We start from the raw sequence: 20,941 nt of genomic DNA, 5'->3' as shown, positions 1-20,941 counted from the left end.
CAATACTTGAAGACTGCAATGTTTGCAGGCACATCAAAGTCAATAATCACTGAAAGAGTGTCTTAATATACCTTTTACTTTGTGATCACAGCTAGTGAGGTTTAATTGTGATACACTATTTCACTTAGCGATACTGTGTCATGGAAACTCTGGCATTAATATGTACACATATATGTATCATTTCATTCTGAGGAAAAACACGAACAGGAATGAATACCCTTCTGTACTAAAGCAGAGAGCGAAAAGCTAGAACAAAGATCTCAGAACCTGGCATGCCTAAAGGAAGCTCAACATGCATCCTGGTTATTTGGTTTGTATAACTTTAGTTTGCTCACTATACTGTGATTTTCCGGTTGATTCCTAATACAGTCATACCTCAGGTTGCAAACGCTTCAGGTTGCGTACTCCGCAAACCCGGAAGCAAAGATCGCTGTGCATGCGCAGAGCGCCCTGCGCGGTCTGTGCATGCGCAGAAGCGTTCTGCGCAGTTCGTGCAAGCGCAAAAGCACGCTATCGTGCATGCACAAAATGGATGCTCGGGTTGTGTACTTTTCGGGGTGCGAACAGTACCCCAGAACGGATCAGGTACGTACAACTGTAAAGCTATTGCCCTACTGTATGTTTTAAATTACAACTCCTATGGAACAACATGGTTATCCGCTACTAATTTTAAGCATTATTCATTTATTTACACTAACAAGCAGGCACTGACTATTTCTGGCTCAGGTATTGCACATGCTGTAGCTGAAGGGAGTTAGGTTGCATGTTGTGGAGCTGGTGGGCCGGTCTGAGGCTAGTGTCGGCAAACTAAGGTCCATGGGGTGGATCAGGCTCAATTGCCTTCTGGATCTGGCCAGCGGACGGTCCGGAAATCACCGCGTGGATCGCCAGCGCATGTGTTCTTTCCCTCTCCCTCCCATGGTGGTACCTCCTCCCTCCCTCCTCCTGGCATCTCCCCACCCTGCCTAGAGGAGGAAGGGGACTGGGCTTTGTTGGTCTCAGCAGCAGCAGCAGCGCTCGAGCAGCCGCCATTTAAGCAGCCCCTCTCCCGAGCCCTTTCACGCACCGCTCATCGTCCCGCCGCCGCTGCCAGCTACTGCTGCTCGCAAGACACAGGTAAGCAGCCACCAGGGCTTGTGGTGCTCTTGCATCACTTTCCTCCTCCAAAATATAGTCCGGCCCCCCACAAGGTCTGAGAGACAGTGGACCGGCCCCCTGCTGAAAAAGTTTGCAGACCCCTGATCTATGCCCTATATATCTTTAGATTTGGGGCATATCAAAATGAAAGCAGGATGAGAGAGGCAGGGATCTGACAGAAGGGTTACCTACTCCTCTGTAGATCCACAAAGCATCTGAACCTTATTCAGTTCCTTTTAACTGGATAGCTGAAATGCAGAACATTTTTTATTTCTGGACTCTTCGTTGAATATATGAATAGAGACACACTAAAGCTGAGGTGAAATGCAAGTTCTATGTAATAATAATAATAATAATAATAATAATAATAATAATAATAAAAGCTCTGGGGCATGGTGTGAAGAAACATATTGTGGCAACGTTGCTAAAGCTACAGAAGTCTGGGTCTTATCCATGCCTGAGTGGGAGTCCAATGCATGCTTTTTCTGCAGTTGCTCTTTTACACAGTCAATCAGCTTTATGTGTATCATTAGCTTTCTGAGAAATATATGTATAAGCTGTGAGTGTCCGCTACAAAGCCCAGATTGAGTGCATTCACAGCTGCTTTGCACTTATCCAAAATAGGAAGTCCTAGTAACTTTACTACTGTCAAGTACAGCTCACTGAACTCCTGGAATGCGGGGCTCCCAGAACGCACTATGAGGGAGAGCAATGAATTACTCTTATTTCCCCCTTTTATTGCCTCTTTGCAAAGTGTAAGCTCTGCCTCAGATACGGAACCAGGCTACTAAACCTCTTGTTGCACATGTATGTGCAATATTAGCATTTACCAAACTGATTAAAGGCATTTACTGAAATCATTTATCCCACTTTTCTTCTGCTCAGGATCTAATCCTGGCTTAATTCATTTTAAGCCAGAGCTCTTTGGTTCAGAAGCAATAGGGGAATCTGACTTAACAGAAGCTGGAAGCTGAGCTATGAAGTGGCATGTAAGGGGAGGGGCAAAGGAGGAGTGCTGGACCCTGATGAAGCTTTGACTGATCATCCAACCATGCGACTGCAGCCAGCACCGAGGGCCTAGTAATTCTGCAATCATACATCTTTCTTCTTTTAAAAAGAGAACAGTGATGGCATATGCTTACATGCTGCAACCACTCCAAATTTTGTGCCTGATCTGTTGCAAGCATGCTATGACAGCTGCTTGAGGGAGTGTGTTTCATTCCCATTTCTCCTCCTCTCCCTGTGGTATTTTGTTTTCCAGAAAAATGTGGGTGGCATGTTTTTGGCTGTTGCTATGGAGCAGAGAGAGACTGTTCTGTTGATGGTGAGAGATGTTTTCCTTTCCTGTAGATGTGGCATATACGTTGTGCCCTCACTGGTTTGTTGTGCAGACGGATTTAATTTCTGCGTCATGCCCTTGTGCTCTTTACCAATGCAACTGTGCACCTTTGGTGCCAGATTTGCTAGGTCATGACCAGTGCAACTCCGGTTGTGGGATACAACATGCCTAGGCTGTGCTACAAAATGTCAGAAGTAGTTAATGGGTGTCTCACCTCATGGTTTCATGTATTCCTGTGGTCTGATTACTGACCTAGTGCAGGGACATAGAACCCTTTTTATAGCAAGAAACTATTTCCAACTTTTAAACTGCTTCATGGGCAATAGCTTTGTGCATGTGTGCATAATGACCCCCCTCCCCCCAAAACCCCAACACATAGAATGGCATTGTTTGGTCAGATAAAAGTCTATTCAATTAACAAAGAAATCCTTTTGGTTTAACAAGTTGTATTGCCATATTTATGCGAATCTAATATACCATCGCGAATCTAATATGCCATTTGAATTGATGCTTTTGAATTATGGTGCTGGAGGAGACTCTTGAGAGTCCCATGGACTGCAAAAAGATCAAACTTATCCATCCTTAAAGAAATCAGCCCTGAGCCCAGGATCTGGAAGGACAGATCCTGAAGTTGAGGCTCCAGTACTTTGGCCACCTCATGAGAAGAGAAGACTCCCTGGAAAAGACCCTGATGTTGGGAAGATGGAGGGCACAAGGAGAAGGGGACAACAGAGGATGAGATGGTTGGACAGTGTTCTCGAAGCGACTAGCATGAGTTTGGCCAAACTGTGGGAGGCAGTGGAGGATAGGGGTGCCTGGTGTGCTCTGATCCATGGGGTCACGAAGAGTCGGACACGACTGAACGACTGAACAACAACAACAAAATTTGCCATCAAATCTAATGTGCACCCTAATTTCCGTGACATAATTTGGCCAAAAAAGGCACACATTACATTTGAGTAAATATGGTTAAGTGCTTTCCTTGTTTGCTCAAGCACCGAAAGGCCAGGAAATAAGAGCTGTTGAGGGTCAACTCCTTATGGGTGTTATTTAGACAATATTGATATGGTATTGTATGGTATCCTATCCTGTAAAGGGACCCCTGACCATTAGGTCCAGTCATGTCTGACTCTGGGGTTGTGGCGCTTATCTCGCGTTGATGGCCGAGGGAGCCGGCGTACAGCTTCCGGGTCATGTGGCCAGCATGACTAAACCGCTTCTGGTGAACCAGAGCAATGCACGGAAACGCCGTTTACCTTCCCACTGGAGCGGTACCTATTTATCTACTTGCACTTTGATGTGCTTTCGAACTGCTAGGTGGGCAGGAGCAGGGAACGAGTAACGGGAGCTCACTCCGTCACGGGGATTCGAACCGCCGACCTTCTGATCTGCAAGCCCTAGGCTCTGTGGTTTAACCGACAGCACCACCTGCATCCCCCATCCTGTGGTTAGTTCCAGCTTTAACACTACCTTGGAGCTGGGAGACTATTAGTGGCAGAGTGATGGAACTAAGACTCAGATTAGTATGTTCATCGGAACAGACACATGGTGTCTGTGCAACTGAAGCTGCCATACTGTATTTCAGGTACCTAACTGGCAATCAGTATGCTCCTTAGCAGCTCCAGTTTCCTGGCATTTTTTCCTTCCAGTAAATATAGGCAACCCCCGATTTGTGCAGTGGTTGCGTTCCATGCCCCCGTGTGTGTCGATGGAGTACACATAAGCCCACCCTGTCCTGCCGTATCCCCATTCTGCCCTCTTCCAGGTCCAAAAGGACCTTCATGCCGACAGTCGCACACCAATTGAACGCATGCAAAATGGTCACTACTGTCTGTACTCAACATTCTGTGGCCACTGAGCATGCTCAGTCCTCACTGCACTGCTTTTGGAGTTTTTTTTTTGCCCTCATAGGCTTTTCTCATTAAAAATTTGGTGTACAGTACTTCTCCAAAGCTTTGTGTTTTCCCAAGAAATGCTAGTATCTTGTCTTGTTTGTTCAGAGGCTCCCTTTTACTCCATTCATGTTGGCACTGCCTGATTTCACTATTAAAAAGAGTGATTTATAGATGGCAGCAATTATAAATTAAAAATGAGGAACTTTAGGTATTATCTTTTCTGTTGGCCTTTGGCAACTCCCACTATGGTCCTGACTACGTTGGCCCTGCACAGAGAAAGTCTTTGGGTACAGATTTTGTATTGATGGGGAAGGGATAAGAGAAAATATGCAGGGTTTACATCATTAGGTTGGGCCTCCTTGTATTAGAGCATGTAGACTACATGATGGAAAATATTTTTACTTTTGTTAGCTATTTAATATGGAATGATGAATCATCAGATTTCTTTTGCTATTTAAAACTCAGCTGTGCAAGAATGGCAGCTTCAATTACTCACCTCATGTTCTGGTGAGAGAGATTCCATGTCATTTCGTAAACACCTGAGTCCAGGTAAAAAGTGATTGACCATTAAATCCTCTGAAATAACTAGAAGACAAACAGTTAAGGTCCAACATAAAATTATTGGCTTGCCATCACCTGCCCCAGTCAAAATTAGAAGATAAAGGGTATAATTATTTTTGCACATTAATTTCTGAGTTTTCCTTTCAAATGGTTAACTCTCTCAATGCCAGTATATTGTCTCCTTCGGGAAAACACAAAGAAAGACTGAAAATGGTTACTGTCAAACACAATGGATTTCCAATGTCAAAATAGTTTCAGGAGGACTTGATAACAGGCAAGACAAACGGAGAGCAAATAATGACAAGTACAGAATTATTTCAAACATTTATAAAGACATCTTCTTTATATCACACTTCATGTTGATGTCTTCCCAGTGCATATTTTTAAATACAGTTGTACCTTGGATCTCGAACGCCTTGACTCCCAAACAAATCGGCTCCCGAATGATCAAAATCCGGAAGTGAGCAAACGATTTTTGGAAGCCGAACATCCAGCGTGGCTTCCGATTGGCTGCAGGAACTTCCTGCAGCCAACCTGAAGCCGCGCTTTGGTTTCCAAACATTTTGGAAGTCGAACGGACTTCCGGAACGGATTCTGTTCAACTTCCAAGGTACGACTGTATTCATTAAAAATATTCTCATAGTAGAGAAAGAATTAATCGCTTGGCACACAATATGTGACAGGGATATCATTACTGCCAAGCCTTCCTGCTGCTCCCTATTTGCCCTAGCACCCCAGTTCTTAAGCATTCCTTGCCTCTCCTGCTAAGTGCCCATGCCATACCACTAATTCTTTCCTTTCCTCTACTATGGAGAGCTTCTGTCACTGGTGCTTCCTCTTTCCTTCTCTAGAAAACTTGGTGACCTCCCAGGGCAGAAGCGGAAAGGAAGAGGAAGAGATTCTGATGAACTGCTACTGTGAATTTCTACAGGGTTGGATTTTCTAGCTGCAATATTTTCAGAGTTCTGTGCAAATGGATTCATTACCAAAGCATGATGGAGTAGTCTTTTAAGTGACTTGTTGCGATATTCAAAACCAAACAAGGATACAACAACAGGAGAGAGCGCTGTAGGCTTCAAAGAGATGAGTAGCAATATCCAATCTTTTTGAATCTGCAGACTGTTGGTTATTGACCAAGGCGAGTTTATGCAAGTGTGGAATAACAACTGGAAAAATAAATTTTCAACAAGAAATTTATAATCAATATTTCAACTTACAAGAATGAGCTACAATATCTGCAAAACTGCAAGAAAATCAAGGTTTGTTTTCCATCATGACAACTTACATTCATCGCGAAATCTTGGCTCAGCATTTGGCCCAACTCTTCCAAAGGTTTTTATGATTTCTGTGTGTAAAGAATGTTGGTCTTGGTATTGCGGATCTTCCAGAAAAGAGGCCAACTGCATTTTAACCCTTTCCAACAGCTTAAGAAGAAATGAAACAGAAGTTACGAATACTTTTATGTAAAAGATAAGCAAAACTAAATAAAACTAAGTAGAAAAAAACACTCCACTGAGGAAATCTGTGTATAATATGAGCTCCCCGACACCGCTGCAGGGTTTTCTTTTGCAATTAGTATTTTGATGCCATAAACAATCAATGCTTTCATATAGCCACCTTGCCTTCAAATTTGTGTTCATTTGAATATCCATCCTGACTAATGTCATGAGTGCTCACTGTTTAATTTCTGTTCTCAAATCACATTCCCATTATAAATGCGAGTATATTAATTAGATTGAACTGAACTGTAGACTGTTCTGAACTTTAGCCTAGTAATTCTAATCTACTTTACTACTACTTACTCAGCTTCTGAATTTAAGTATGAGTCAGTACAAAATTCTTAGTTGCATTTCCTCAAATATTTTTCTTTAGAAAATCAGGAACAAGCTAAAATTACAAGAATGCAAACTCTACAGATTTTTTACCACTCAAAACTCAGTTTCAATAATTAGATTGAAAGGTTTTAACAGCGCTTATATATATTATATACATATGGTATCCACCAAAGCACTCCTGCTAGTGCAAAGATTTCTGCTTGTGCAACAGAATTTCCTCTCCCAGTGTTCCCCTCACCCCAAATTGCTCTGGGGTTGGAGGAATTCCCAGAACAAATTTAGGGGGCAGGCAGGGAGAGGAGAAGGAGGGGAATGATGCCTGAAATTTATCTTTTTTTAAAATTAATGCTTTGAATAGATTAATGCTTTGAATAAACACCTATACCCTCATTATTATTACTTTCTGCCTAGTTGCTTCCATTGGGCTCCAATATATCAAAAGAAATGGGAAACAGTTTTATGGGACATATGCAGGCCTGGTCTGTAGCAGTTCACTGATTTACATACCACTGGGTCCATGATCAAAATGAGCAAGGGTTGCCTATCCATTCTAATTAATCAAGGCATGCAACTTTTCAGAACTGGTGCCTAAATTAGCACATAGTCCTGTCTCTCCCTATCCCTCTTCTGTGTTTCTGTCTTAATAGACTGTAAGCTTGCAGGCAGGGACTGACTTCTGTATTGTATCCTTTCTCTGTGGTTCACTTTAAAAAGACTTTGAGCATCCTTCATCTACCAATCTAAGACTACGGGCTCTTTGTTAATCTGAAAAAAGTTATGATAGCCTTGACAGAGTTTAGTGGCCAGTATCTGTGAACAGCTACCCTAGTACATTATGCAGGCATCTTACCTCTCTCTGGGTGACCGTTTCCATGATGGTACCAAAAGCAGGAATTGTGGCTATTCTTACAGAGCTAAGAGGAAACAAAGCAGAAGGGTTCTTCAGCCTTAACATTAAAGCAGATTTCAATTAAAATTAATGAAATTTCAAAGTTAGTACTTGAAGATGTATTAGTTTCTAGCAATGACAAAATATAGACCAGTAAAATGCTCAAAGTGGGGTGGGGGGTGGGGTGGGGAGGAAGGAACGAGACAGACAGACAGGTCACAGTCAGAAACTCACAATTCAGGATCACTGGACAAGGTAACAAGGGCCGGAGCAACCCGCTTGTCAACTAAGGCTTCACTCATGCCTCGGAGAGTCAGCTGTAAACCAGTCAACATGCAATAAAAATGATTTTAAACTGGAAGGATAACTAAGTTAGCTGTGACTGAGGATGGGCAGGCAGACTCACTGGCCTTTCTGAGTTTAGTCACCCACACAGGGCATTAACACTGTTAAGGACTCTGCTCATGCTTCAGCATTTACTGGCAATAATGTGTTAGTGAGAGTAGCATCCCTCTTCAGCACTGAAGAAACAAACATCAACAAGGTGGCACTTGGCACATGTCAGGGCACGGAAAGTTGCCTACAGTTGTCTGCACCCAAGAATGGTGACTTTTAAAGTCGCACTATTTGTTTTCCAATTTTTGCAATAATTTCACCAGCCCAAATGAAACTTTATTTTGGAATGAGATTTCCCCCCCCCTAAAGAGCAAGGTAAGTGACCATTTGTTTGTTTGTTTTTAAATACGTTCTACGGTTTCGTTATCATATATATATATATACCCTGATGGTTTATTTCTTGACCCGTTGGAAGAGGGACGCTAGTTGTATCAAGACAGTCAGGAAACTTACATTTCAGGGTCACTGGAGAGAGTAATGAGAGCAGGAACAACTCTCTGAGCTACCAGAGTTTCATGTACCCCCTTCACCAACAGCTGAGTGGGTAGAGCAGAGGGGTATCACAGGTGATGCACGGAAAGAGTGAGCACAGTATCATGGGAAGAACAGCACAACCAAGAGGAAGAAAAACACAAAAAGCAAACCAAAATTAGAAGCAAATACCACTAAGCTAAAAGTGCCCTTTAAAATATTTATATACAAATGTGCAGAAGGCATGATGAAAGCGCAAGTGGCCCAAGCAAGGCGGCAGAAACTAGACAAAGTGTGGAGCTGTTAAAAAAGGAACAAAAACCTGATGGCATTCGGACCATTACTACTGCAACTTAAATGGACTTAGGAAACCATTCTGGTTGTCTTTTTCGACTTATACCCATGTATGTAAGCTCTCTCGCTCGCTCTCTCTGTGTGTGTGTGTGTGTGTGAAGTCACATTCAGTGAAGATTTATGTAACTGACTCCATGTGACCAATAAGTACAAAAGGAGCACATGTCATTTGGAAGCATAGGCTGCAGCTGGTGTGCATCCCATTATCTGAAGGACAGGGTAGAAATACTTATAGTAAGGTGCTAGTAAACACAACAGTGTACTACCACAAGAAGTCTTTAACAATTTAATTCCAACAGTGACTTCTAAACTTTCCATTCGAAGATGACCTGCTATTATTTTCAAAAGCGAAAATGAAGTGATGGACTCGCAAACTCCTGGCACTAGATTGTTTCCTATCCCAGTCTGTATCTGTTTTGCAACCATGTTAAACTGTTTTGATGTGTGGAATTGTTTTTAAATATCTGTATTGCTTTGTTTATAATTGTTTTCTATACTGAACTGTTTTATTTGTTTCATTGTGGCATATTTTATTTTTGTAACCTTCCCTGGGCCTTAAAGTAAAGGGTGTGTAAGAGGTCTTATTAATTAATATTGCTGGCAACCTAAAAATAATTCATGAATGTGTAGCAGTCACTGAAGCACTGACAAGAGTTTTTGCAAATTCCAAACTGGAAGCTCTATTTAATATACTCAATGTTAAAGTGACAAACTAATGGGAAGATCTAACAAAGCCAGCCAGCTTCTCGTGGTTAGCATGGAATGTTCCATGGTTAGTCACAGTGAGAACTAGTGGGCTTCCATAATTCCGTCTCCAGGAAAGGACATCAAATATGAGTTGATACAGTTGTTTAGAAATGAATAAACAGATCACTGACTTGTTGAAGTATTACTGAAACCCTATGATAATATGATAGATATTGTCTAGACTTCCTATGGGTCATGTAATATATATTCTCTATTAGAATACAAAGGATGCCTAGATCAATTCAGTTGTAAAATTCCGGGTTCTTTAAAACCCCATCATGGCTTATGACACATGAGCAAATATGAACGAAAAAGAAGCTTGAGATTCACATAGCGAAAAAGATGTAACTTAATCAGATACAACCAAGATTTGAGATGCAGAATTTTCATTTTATATGTGTATTTTGATTTTAAAGTGCAGAGGAAAGGCATGTTGACAGAAAGCTAAAATGTTTACTTGCTCTTGCTTGGTTTAAACCAGGGGTGGGCTGACTTCAGTTCTGCATGATGAACACCCCCCACCACACAGAAAATAGCATCCCTGCAGACCACTGGTGTGTATTCCATTTATAAAACTGGAGGGCATTTTTCGGATCCCTAACTGTTAAAGGCATAATTAATTTGTGTCTAGTGATCTTGAGTATGTACTCTTGCTTATGGACATTGTTAGGGTTTTGCTAGATTAGATCAAGTCTATTTCATCCAGCATTCTTTGAAAGAATCCAAGCAACCAGCAGGCATCAGGTGGTCAAGCACAAGACCACTGCCTACTTTTTGCCCACCCATGGTTTCAACTGATGGACTATTATTGCATAGATAACAAGTTCATATCCCTGCTGTGTATGGACAGTGTTCAAACCAGAACCAAATGTGGGTCAATGCTGAAGATTATTCATACAGTTTAATATGGGCAGTTAACATACACACATGTACACAAAAAGAGCAAAAAGGGGGGAGTCACATAAAATACAGCATGTTAGTTTATAGTAACCTCAGATGCCACCTTTTATTTGCAAGTATATACTTGAGTTAAAAAGTGGACACATGTTAGAAAAATAAATGTTCAAAGAGTTAACTTCTGTATATCAACTTCCATGATGACATTATTTCAGTTGTCCTTAGAAAAGAGTGCAGTTTTATGGTTAGGAAGCTTATGCAAAAGCAATGGACCCTAAGCTGAAGGAAGACATCATTTTCCATTAAAAAACTGAAACAAACATCTGTGTGGTGTAATCTGCATTTGAACACCACTTACTAAGTAGTTTGCTGTAATCAGAAAGTGGAGTGAAGAGCACTTTATACAATCAACTCCCCTTTGAACACCTAGTATTACCTTCAACTCCCTTTGAATATCTGGTATTACCTTCACAGTTGCTAAACCCCCCCTCCCCACACCTCATACTAAGAGAGCGCTCCTAAGAGCATTCAAGTATATTGTTATTAAACTGACACCCCACCTTTCTATTAGCATTCTCAAAGGAGCTAACAAAGCTAAGCCCAACAAAGTCGATACATTAAGCCATTAGGAAAATGGGAAGGCTCTTGAGACAAGAAAATTGAAAGCATGTCTCCCATGGCTAGTAATTGTTGTGGCATGGCTGAAGTAACTATGGTAAATGGAGGGCAGTTCCTGGCTTCTCCCTCTGCTGCATTAGTTAATGTTGTATGTGCCAGGAGCAGCAATGGTGGCAAGTTGATACAGAAGAACATGCTGCATTGACTGTTCTCTTTCCCCTACTTAATGTTTGCATAGGTTTTATTTTTAAATCAAAATCTAGGCCATTTCAGATTTTATTATTGGAAACAACTTACTATTGTTACCAGGCAATGCTCAGTTCATTATCTGACAAGGTATTGACAACAAATATCTGGTTTGAACACTGAATTCAGCACTGAAATGGTATCTCATAGCCAATGGAAGTTTCTAAGCATGCAATGCAACAATCTAATATTCAAGTCAGAAACAGAAGAAACCTAACTGTGCCAGTTACCATGAAAACATCTTGCAAGTAGATGCAAGCCAGCAATACTTAAATAAATGAATGGTAGAAATCTTACAACGCTTTCAAACCCAAATTACACGGTATTAGTATTCTGCTCCATCACACAGTGCACAACCTCTTAGAAGTATTTTAAAGCAATACAATGCAACATTAAAACATTCACTTTTTTGGCATCTGGTCAGATTAGACAATACCAAGCCCCAGGCATCAACAAATTCCGGCTGTGGGTCACCTTACATTGACGATAGGGTAATGCAATCATTTCCTTTCCCTGCAGGCTGGAGGTGGAGGCAACTGGGAGGGTGTGTGTGTATACCCAGAATACTACGAATATTTATAGAGATCTCAAGGGTGCAATCCAATTTTAACCCAGACAGTGGCGTCTGATCAAAAGGCGGTATGCAAGAGTTGTGTGCCACTTCAAACACAGTTAGAATGCAGCCTGCAGTGTGATTCTGTGTGATGCTAAACCCCTTACTGATTGCCTATTGCTTCTCTTTTCCATAACTCCTCTTGAGAAAGGAAAAAGTGACTACAGCAGGCAGCTTGGGGGGGGGTAGGGATAGAAATCCTTGAGGGTCTGGATCTCTGGACCACCAATTGCCAAATCATGCTACAAGGCATCTTCAAACAGCATCTAAGATGCGTTCAATAAGCACTTACCTCAAACATTCTAGCAGCTGTGCACCGAACAAGTGCTGAAGTATGAACAACTCCATACCACAATACAGTTAGCAGCAACTCATGGTATGCTGGGTTTGCACTGAGGACACAAAACAATCACTTTTGAAGTATAAATAGTCATTTGCTCTCAAACGACTCCACGCACTGTGCCATCCCACCTTAAATCCCACCTCCTCTGTGAAGCCGTTGGATAATTTTAGTCAGCAATCTAAACCACAATAAAGCACCTGCACTTTGCTCCCACTCAAACCTTTCCTCCCTTCTCTTGGTCTCTCCAGGCAACGATCTAAATTAAGGTTGTAAGTAGAGGATGGCCCTTTCTTCCATTAAGTTACGCACCGAAGAAAGTATGTAAATAATTTCATCACAGGCTTCAGAATTAGTCTCCAGAATATATGAAGCATGAATATCTCATACTGCAGTTCTACAAGTATGTTTCAGAGGGTTTTTTTTAATTAAAGGGATGCTGATTATTACTTGTTTCACAATTATTTTGTCAATATGTAACATTTCGGCTTCAAGGTGAGTCACTGCGTTAGCGTGTCAATGGCCAATGAACTCCAACCAACTGTAAGAAGCACGGAAAAGATGGACTTCTGTGCTATGGCAGACGCTGCACACAATGGTTCCAAACATTTAAAGAAACCTTCAGAAAGGCTGATTGCTGGATAGTGATGGCCAAGCTAGAAGCTGGTGATAGGACAACTATATAGATTGTGCATGAGAATGAGATCCAGGCTCTTACACAAGTGCAAGAGAGGCAAGAGAATATGGGAAACATACTGAATAAAAAATCTGGACCTATCTGATAGCTCTAATGGACTTCTTTAGCAGTGAGTGGGTGCCACCATTACTGGGATTGCCTTATCACTTATATATGACACCTTGTATTGCTTGCTTTATGTGGATTTTAAACTTGCTGGCCCTTGTATGGTCTCTTTTTCCTTTCCTGATACTATGTTTTTATATATGCTGTAAGCCACCCAAAGTGACTGGGGAAACCCAGCCAGGTGGGTGAGGCATAAATAATATATCCACATCATCATCATCATCATTGCTCTAAGTAAAATAGTACAGCACTTTTGCCAAGGAAATGCCACAAAACACTGACAGTATGACTGCAGTGTCTAGATGCTACAAAGTCATCATTAGGCATTCTTGCTGCAAATGTTTTAAGAGAAAAATTCCAGGAACTTTTGATCCCACTTTATGCCGACTCCAGTTATAAAACATACCCCAGTTCCACAAAAGAGGCTTTCAGGCTATCAAGAGGAGCATGGGATAATGAAAGCATGGTCATTACATCTTCTAAAAATCCAACTAACAGCTTCCGGTCTTCTTCCTGAAAGTAAATTTTAAAAGTTTTTAATCTTAGTTTTACAACATGTATCTTAAGGTGGCTGAATAGCTAAGCCTGCGGCTTTCAAAAGGAGATTCAGTTTTGGGACCCAGATGTCAACTGCATTCTTTGTTCCGAAGATACTATGTCTACTCCTCAGCTACTGGCTGCCCCACTGTCAGCATGTCCCAAGACCCAATGAATAACTAAAGTCATCATTCAGGGATCAGCAATCAGAGAAAAAGTGTTAATTTTGATTATGTCAACAGCCATATTTGTGTTGACTTGAGTCACAAACCTCTGAAGAAAGTGACATTACTAAAATAGTAAAAATGCCTCTCATCTCTGTTAACATGTACAAATACTTGCAGACTACTGAATGCTGTGTTTACTCCTGTGCCAAGTACCACACATATTTTGACTGAGATTTTTATGCAACTCTTGTTACCATGTGCATTCCATAGTGGGGTGGAATAGGGATCTTTCAAACTAGTCTCACTACCCGCAGGAATTTCTAAACACACAAATATAGCAATGTCACATATTCCTGTTTTGACCTCCATGTTGCCCCCTCAATTAAAATGGCCAAGTGTATCAGGAACAGTTGAACTGATCGGTTGGGCAGAGGTCCAATTTCGGTCCTCTCCAGCAGCCTCCCATACCTCATCCGAGCAGAACCCCCTGATCATCTGGAGATGTTTTTAGCGGTGGGGAACATAAGTCTGCAGGTGGAAGAAGGGGGCGGGAAACTTTCCTTCTAGGAATTTCCTTAACTTATCTTGGGATCCAAGTCAATGTTAACATGCTGCTATGACTGAATTTATGATTTATAAAGAAGCTTTACTAAAACGGCAATGTAACCATCCTCACTTAGGCTTGAGTGTTTCAAAGACACGTATTATTCAGTACCGAGCAAAAGCTGCTTACCTGGATATAGCATGTAAGTACACCTGTGGCATAAATAGGAACCGTGGCTTTTGTTAGCACTCCATTTCCTGCTGTGGCATCTGAAACCATGCCATACAAATAAAGAATAAGAAGCATAAGTATGTCGGCCATTTAAAATAAGTTTGTAGTTGCTTAATACTCTTTTAATATGCCCACTAAAATGAGGGATCCTTTTCTTGGCCCAATGTCCATTGGTATTTGAAGCTGAGGGACACAAAGATCTTCCTCAGAACTTCTTATTCTATGAAACCATTGCTTAAATCAGAAAAGAGTCAGTTAGAAAGTGTTACATTAGCACTGCATGCTCAGGCAATTTATTGTCTATAAGTCTGCCTTCCAGAAATAAGAAACCATCTTCAATGTAAACTGCCTCCAAAACTTCATTTGTAGAGAACTTGGAGTCTCAATTCAGTCTAGGGCAGGTTTCCTCAAACTCGGCCCTCCAGATTTTTTGAGACTACAATTCTCATCATCCCTGACCACTGGTCCTGCTAGCTAGGGATCATGGGAGTTGTAGGCAAAAAACATCTGGAGGGACGAGTTTGCCTATGCCTGGTCTAGGGTGTGTTTTGTTTTTTAAAGGCTACAGTAGAAAAAGTAGTAACTCTGTGACTCACCAACATTCTCCTCAGACAGCCTTAAGATTTCCTGGAACTGTGGTTTTACCTAAAAATAGTTATGAAGTAAAAGAAAACCAATTAGTTTAAAAACTGAGGATATATTTCTGATGAATATTTATTAAGATGTTCTTAGTGGGTGAGGTCCCTCTCACACTCTAAAACATGCATACACCGGGGGGGGGGGGAAGGTTGCTTAGTAAAGGTCAGCTAGATGCTCTTCAAGTGCTTTCCAGACCTTTAATCTGGCATGTTAGCAACTTTTTCATCCTAACATTCCATTAGATATATGAAGCACATAAATTGTTTCTATTCTGCATTATTCCGTCCAGATGTGAATATGTTTACCTTTGTATTTGTGAAGATTTTCCCAAATGTTCTGCAAAGGCGCCAGAAAAACCTTGAGAATTCATGTACACAGGCTGTTGAGGCTACATTGATTTTGCCAACTATTTCTATAAGTTGCGGCAACCTGAAAAATCAGGTTAAAAATAAGTCACTTTTCAGATAACAGGTTTGTAATACTGTAAGCAAGCTGATCCTTTTCCCTGACAAGCCCAATATTTTGGGGGGCTTTGGCACAATACATTTAATAGTGCTAACAAGAATCCTTCAACATTTAGACCTGGGCAGTTCCCAACAGAATATTAAAAACACGATAAAACATCAAACATTAAAAACTTCTAAACAGGGCTGCCTTCAGGTGTCTTCTAAAAGTCAGGTAGTTGTTTATTTCCTTGACATCTGATGGAAGGCCCTCTGCCTGGTTCCTTGTAACCTCACTTCTTGCACTGAAGGAACCGCCAGAAGGCCCTCAGAGGTGGACCTCAGTGTCCGGGCTGAACGATGGGGGTGGAGACCATAGCTGTCAACCTTTCCCTTTTTTGCGGGAAATTCCCTTATTATAGCATTAGGAAACAGCAGGGAGGGTTGACAGCTATGTATATAGCAGTGGGGAACAGCAGGGAGGGTTGACAGCTATGGTGGAGACACTCCTTCAGGTATAATTATTGATTTATACCATTGAAAGCAAACAATGTATGCTGTCAGTAACTGCAAAATTGTCGCATTAAAGAAAAATACTAAAGCTGATTAAAAACATTGGGTCCCACCCACCACACAATTATTCAGAGGAATCAGCAAGTGAAACAAGTCAGAAGGAACTCACAGTTGATTGACAACCCACAGTAAGGTATCCCAGCCTGTGGTACCCTCATGTTCCAACTGGTAATCATAAAGTTGTAATAGCACAGCCAATTGTTCACGGCTTCCAATTATGGTGGCTACATCCTGAAGAGGCGATGCAGGCCTTGGGAATCTAGTCACTGGAAGCAAACGACAAACCACCATGGTCAAAGTTTAAGACTTATTGTACATTAACAATAAAAATTAAGAAGCAATCGACATGCCTAACTATAGGCACTTTCACCTAATAAAGTAAGTAGGGAAAAGACCTACCCATAGCCCATTAAATCATAAGGTAAAAGAAGATTTGGGGATTTAGTCCCAGAGATTCTAAGAGAACTAAACCAATCTAAATCCTAATTCTGTGGCTCAACTCTTGATACCTAGGAAGTTATTTATCCTTACCTTTAAGATGCGGTTACTGTAATGTGCGGTACATGGATTTCCCTGTGAAGAGTTTTTAGAGGCTATAGCTAGTATACAAGTTGTTGGATCATTCTTTAATAAACTAGAATTCTAGAACATGCCACCCACGGGTGCCATGGCACCCTTGGGCAGCCCCACCCCTTTGGCACCCTATTCATTTTGTTCCCATGAGTTATTCTTATTCTTATCATTTTGCCTGTTGGGAAATTTGTCTATATTTTGTTTCAGGGTGTGCAGGTGTTTTGCTTGGGGCGCGAGATTATCTATAATGTATGCAAAACAGCTATGAGCCTCAAGTCAGGGGATATATAAGGAGAAGGTATTATGATCACCACCTGCCAAATCAAGGGGTCTGATTCTGCCCTTTACTTCACCAGGAGCAGTACTGGGCCTTTACATGGGGTTTGCAGCTGGCAATGAATACATCAGAAATTGATAGGAATAAACCAATCTCCCTATAGATACTACTCATCTAAAGTATCAACAATGCTTCCTACATGCAGAATTATAGGTTTTCTTTGGTAGTAGTGAAAAAAAGTTCACATTTCAAAGACTTCTTCAACCATAAGTCTTCAAGCTACGTATAGAGAGAAGCTTGCTGCACTGCGTCCCCCTGCACAGCATTTCTACGGAATATTATTTTCAAGTTAATGTGAAATGAAAATAAATTTGACCCTATTTCAAAATAAACCCTCACAGAGAATGATCAGGAAGTTACCTTCAATCTGTGGAATTTCACCCTGAAGCTTAGCTTTGCTTGTAAAAGGTGCGTTCTGTAGCACTAGTGCAAAAAGCGAAGGAATCAAGGACTGCAGAGCAGAAAGATACATGTGCAGCTTGTGTTCATCAAGTCCATGCTCGCCTTCCTGAAATGCAAACAAGGAATCCAGGTGAAAACCTTGCTCCTTTTGCTATCAAGGGTACGTATCCATTCAAAATGAGCTTCTGAATAATTAAAAAGGAATTAACGAGAATATATCAGAGAGAATAGAAAGGTGAGGAGAGATAAAGGCAAAGGGGTTTTGTATCAGGTTCTTCTCCAAAAACCCAACTATCAACCCGATGCATTTGTGACATTTATAATTGTCTTTCTTGCAAGGTGGAACAAAAGGTCTCACATGATCTCCTAGTTTGACTCTAGAGAGCCAGACAAGTTTAGATTCAGCAAGGTTGATGCATCAATGTGCCTTCAGTTCAAACCATGACAAACTAAATGAAGCAAAACACTGTGGGCACAATCCAAGACAATGTTAACCACCTCAAATCTCACTGTTCCCCGTAAGAATGATTCAAGTATGTACTTAACTCAGTCCATAGGAGCCAACTCCTAGGGGCAGTGGGGGCTTTGCCCCCCATAAAATATTTGAGGGGGCAAAGCCCCCCCCAGTTGATGGGCATTGCCAATCAAACGGGGTGCATGCACCACATCATGTGATTATGTGGGGTGGAGCTTACCTGCCCTGCCCCATTTTTTAATTCAAGTCAGCACTCCTGACTCAGTTGGACTTTAAAGTGCTTAACTTTGGATTGTGCCCACTGTTATTTCTCATACAGCATCCCAGTTCTACTACAGACTCCTAATCTCACAGCAACTGGCATGAGTCAGCTTACTACAGAGAGAGAGAAGAATGAACTTCCAATGTGAAAATCTGAAAAAAAATGTCCTAGAAACCTGCAACATGTTCAGACTCTTCATACGAATACCAAGACAGCAGAGGGGAAAACACTTTCAAAAGTTTAAGAATTCCAGCATTTCTTTATAGATAGCAAAACATACAGCAAAAGACAATCACCAGCAAGCAACCAGATGATCAAACTCTAGACACACATAGTAGTAGCAGCAAGTTAACACTGTAGATAAAATGCCATTTAAAGGACATGGCAACATGAACATTATAAAAAAGTGATCTGCAGAATAGTCCAAACAACCAGTTGTGATGGTGTTGGATGTTACTGATTCTAATAAGTGGGGGGAGGGGAGAGATTAGAATATTTATACGAGCTGTATATTTGCATATTCAAGAGGCACAAAAAACAGTGAGTATGAGACACCTTTAATATTTACCCTGAGTAGTTTTTCAATTTTACTAAGCAATGTAGGTATAAGATGAGACTGCAAATTTCCTAGTTCTGTGGTCCAGGCAGCATAGGCAGGTAAAAACACCTGATGAGTTGCACCAACTACTCGTTCTGAGGGATCACCCAGCGCTGAAAGTAGTAGTTCAAAACCCTGGTAATAAAGAAACGGACCATTTAGGAGAGTTATGTTTACTTTGCTTAAGCATTCCAGGCATCCTCAAGATAAGCAAGTGTCTATCTTGAATTTGATGAAAAGGCGTTTCCAGTGGTTCAGGTTAATTCAAAAAGTTCCAAAAATATTTGGAGTAGATGCTGCAACACCATTAGTGTCAGGGGGCTAAATTTGTTAAAGTTAAATGAGCATGCAGAAAAGTTAGGTGAACTATAAAACTGGATAATTCATTCAATACTTGCATAAGCAGCCAAGGTACCCATAGCTATTACAACTAAAAAACTACAACAGATCTTTGAACACTAGTTCACAGTCAAAATAATGAAAATTCTTCAGTGATTTTACAGAATGTTCCCTCTCTCATCTGCCAGCTTGCTCTTTTTTTTGCTAAAACACAACAACATATTTTCAGAGCCCAAAAGTTAGATCATATCTCAAAATGCTGATGATGTTAAAAATAGCCCAGGGTATTTTGGGGGAATTAGTTTGGTAAATACTTCCTGGTGGTTTTTCAGACTTTGTTCATAATCACATGATCTAGCAACTGTCCTGTCCTGTATTATTATCAGATACAATACCTGTTGGTATTTGTCTGGATCATCAATGTACCCCATGATGATACCAAGGCTTTTGATCACAGCTTCTCGTACCAGATCTGTCTTATCTTCCATCAACATCTGCTGTAACATGGAAAGTACCAACGAACTTCGAATCTCTTTCTGAAAGAGGAAATTAGCATTTGCTGGAATTACTTGGAAACGTAAGTCCAATAATATCATATACATCTATGCTATCGTTCACAATTTATTATGAAGAGAGTGATGACAGCTAATCTTGATGGCAAAATTATCTGATAGAATAAGCCATTTTAGGCCTACACCTGCAAAAAAAATAAAAAAAAAATCCGATATATGCATTTAGAATGCATGGGGGGGGGGAACATTGGTTGGGATTACCGTAGTTCTGCACTTATTGTTTCCCAAAAGGCCACATTGCTTTGTTGTATGTGAACATTACCAATTGCTACGACTGAAGTAGTTGGCCAGGATCCAAAATGACTGGATTAATTCCTTTCCTTAGGTCTTTAGACTTCTTGTTCCAGACTAGCAGTCTAAGAGGACATATGGGTAAACTATTTTTGAATAGGAGCTTCAAAAGCAGTTGGTGATATGACATTGTGTTCTGCTGCTCCAAAACAAAAACATGGTGGGCCAGTAAAAACTAGGAAGGGGGGGGGAGATTGTACTAAGTGGCTCTTAGGAATCTGGCCATCATTTTAACCTTTTCAATGAGTCTTAAATTTAGATAAATATTAACTGCAAACAGAACACTTACAGGAAGATAAGGTGCCAATGCTCCACAGGACTCTGCCACTAACAGCCGTCTTTCTGGATATTTGTGATTGATCTGTGGGAAGGAAAAGTTATTCCTTTCATATTTTTTTTGCTTATAATTCCGACCTGTATTTCTCTGTTTCAAATGCCAGCATGTGAAGAGTATAAGTCTGCTGCTATTTACTATGCCACCACAGGATTCCATTCACAAACCATAATCAGGATGCACAGTATGCCTTGAACCTGGAATTGTTATGTTTCCAGAAAGGAGCTAGCCTTTCTGCTGTGGTCTGGGGAACAGATGGAGGCTACAAGGACATTAGACATTTTCATAACATCCCCATAAAGGGAAGAAGTCTAGGCCAGGCAGCAGATTTTATCAGCTCCTGACAGGCCTATCAATGGTCTGGCCAAATGTTGGGGTCAGTCTAACTCCACCTTCCCAGAGACTATTCAGCACCCTGCAAGTCCTGAGCTAAGACAGAAGGAAGCCCAGGCATAGCAGCTTACGTCAGTACAGGCAAATCCCC

General features: G+C 41.1%; 1 protein-coding gene across 1 annotated transcript in view; it reads right to left on the bottom strand.

Moving 5' to 3' along the window:
* The window catches only part of RELCH (RAB11 binding and LisH domain, coiled-coil and HEAT repeat containing), a 56,640-nt gene that overhangs the window by 3,445 nt on the left and 32,254 nt on the right, over positions 1 to 20,941 (bottom strand). The window contains exons 13-27 of the mRNA XM_033154432.1: positions 20,413 to 20,484; positions 19,656 to 19,796; positions 18,892 to 19,056; positions 17,545 to 17,692; positions 16,384 to 16,540; positions 15,564 to 15,687; positions 15,216 to 15,264; positions 14,578 to 14,657; positions 13,547 to 13,653; positions 12,291 to 12,390; positions 8,506 to 8,588; positions 7,618 to 7,681; positions 6,218 to 6,356; positions 5,982 to 6,098; positions 4,868 to 4,956 (exon numbers count right to left, since the gene is read on the bottom strand). Of these exons, the coding sequence (XP_033010323.1) occupies positions 4,868 to 4,956; positions 5,982 to 6,098; positions 6,218 to 6,356; positions 7,618 to 7,681; positions 8,506 to 8,588; positions 12,291 to 12,390; positions 13,547 to 13,653; positions 14,578 to 14,657; positions 15,216 to 15,264; positions 15,564 to 15,687; positions 16,384 to 16,540; positions 17,545 to 17,692; positions 18,892 to 19,056; positions 19,656 to 19,796; positions 20,413 to 20,484 (1,635 nt within the window). The remainder of the gene's footprint in view (positions 1 to 4,867; positions 4,957 to 5,981; positions 6,099 to 6,217; positions 6,357 to 7,617; positions 7,682 to 8,505; positions 8,589 to 12,290; positions 12,391 to 13,546; positions 13,654 to 14,577; positions 14,658 to 15,215; positions 15,265 to 15,563; positions 15,688 to 16,383; positions 16,541 to 17,544; positions 17,693 to 18,891; positions 19,057 to 19,655; positions 19,797 to 20,412; positions 20,485 to 20,941) is intronic.

This window comes from Lacerta agilis, chromosome 7 (assembly GCF_009819535.1).
Source record: "Lacerta agilis isolate rLacAgi1 chromosome 7, rLacAgi1.pri, whole genome shotgun sequence".
Lineage (NCBI taxonomy): Eukaryota > Metazoa > Chordata > Lepidosauria > Squamata > Lacertidae > Lacerta > Lacerta agilis.
The sequence above is the reverse complement of the archived record's forward strand: the minus strand, read 5'-3'. Positions and strand labels throughout refer to the sequence as shown.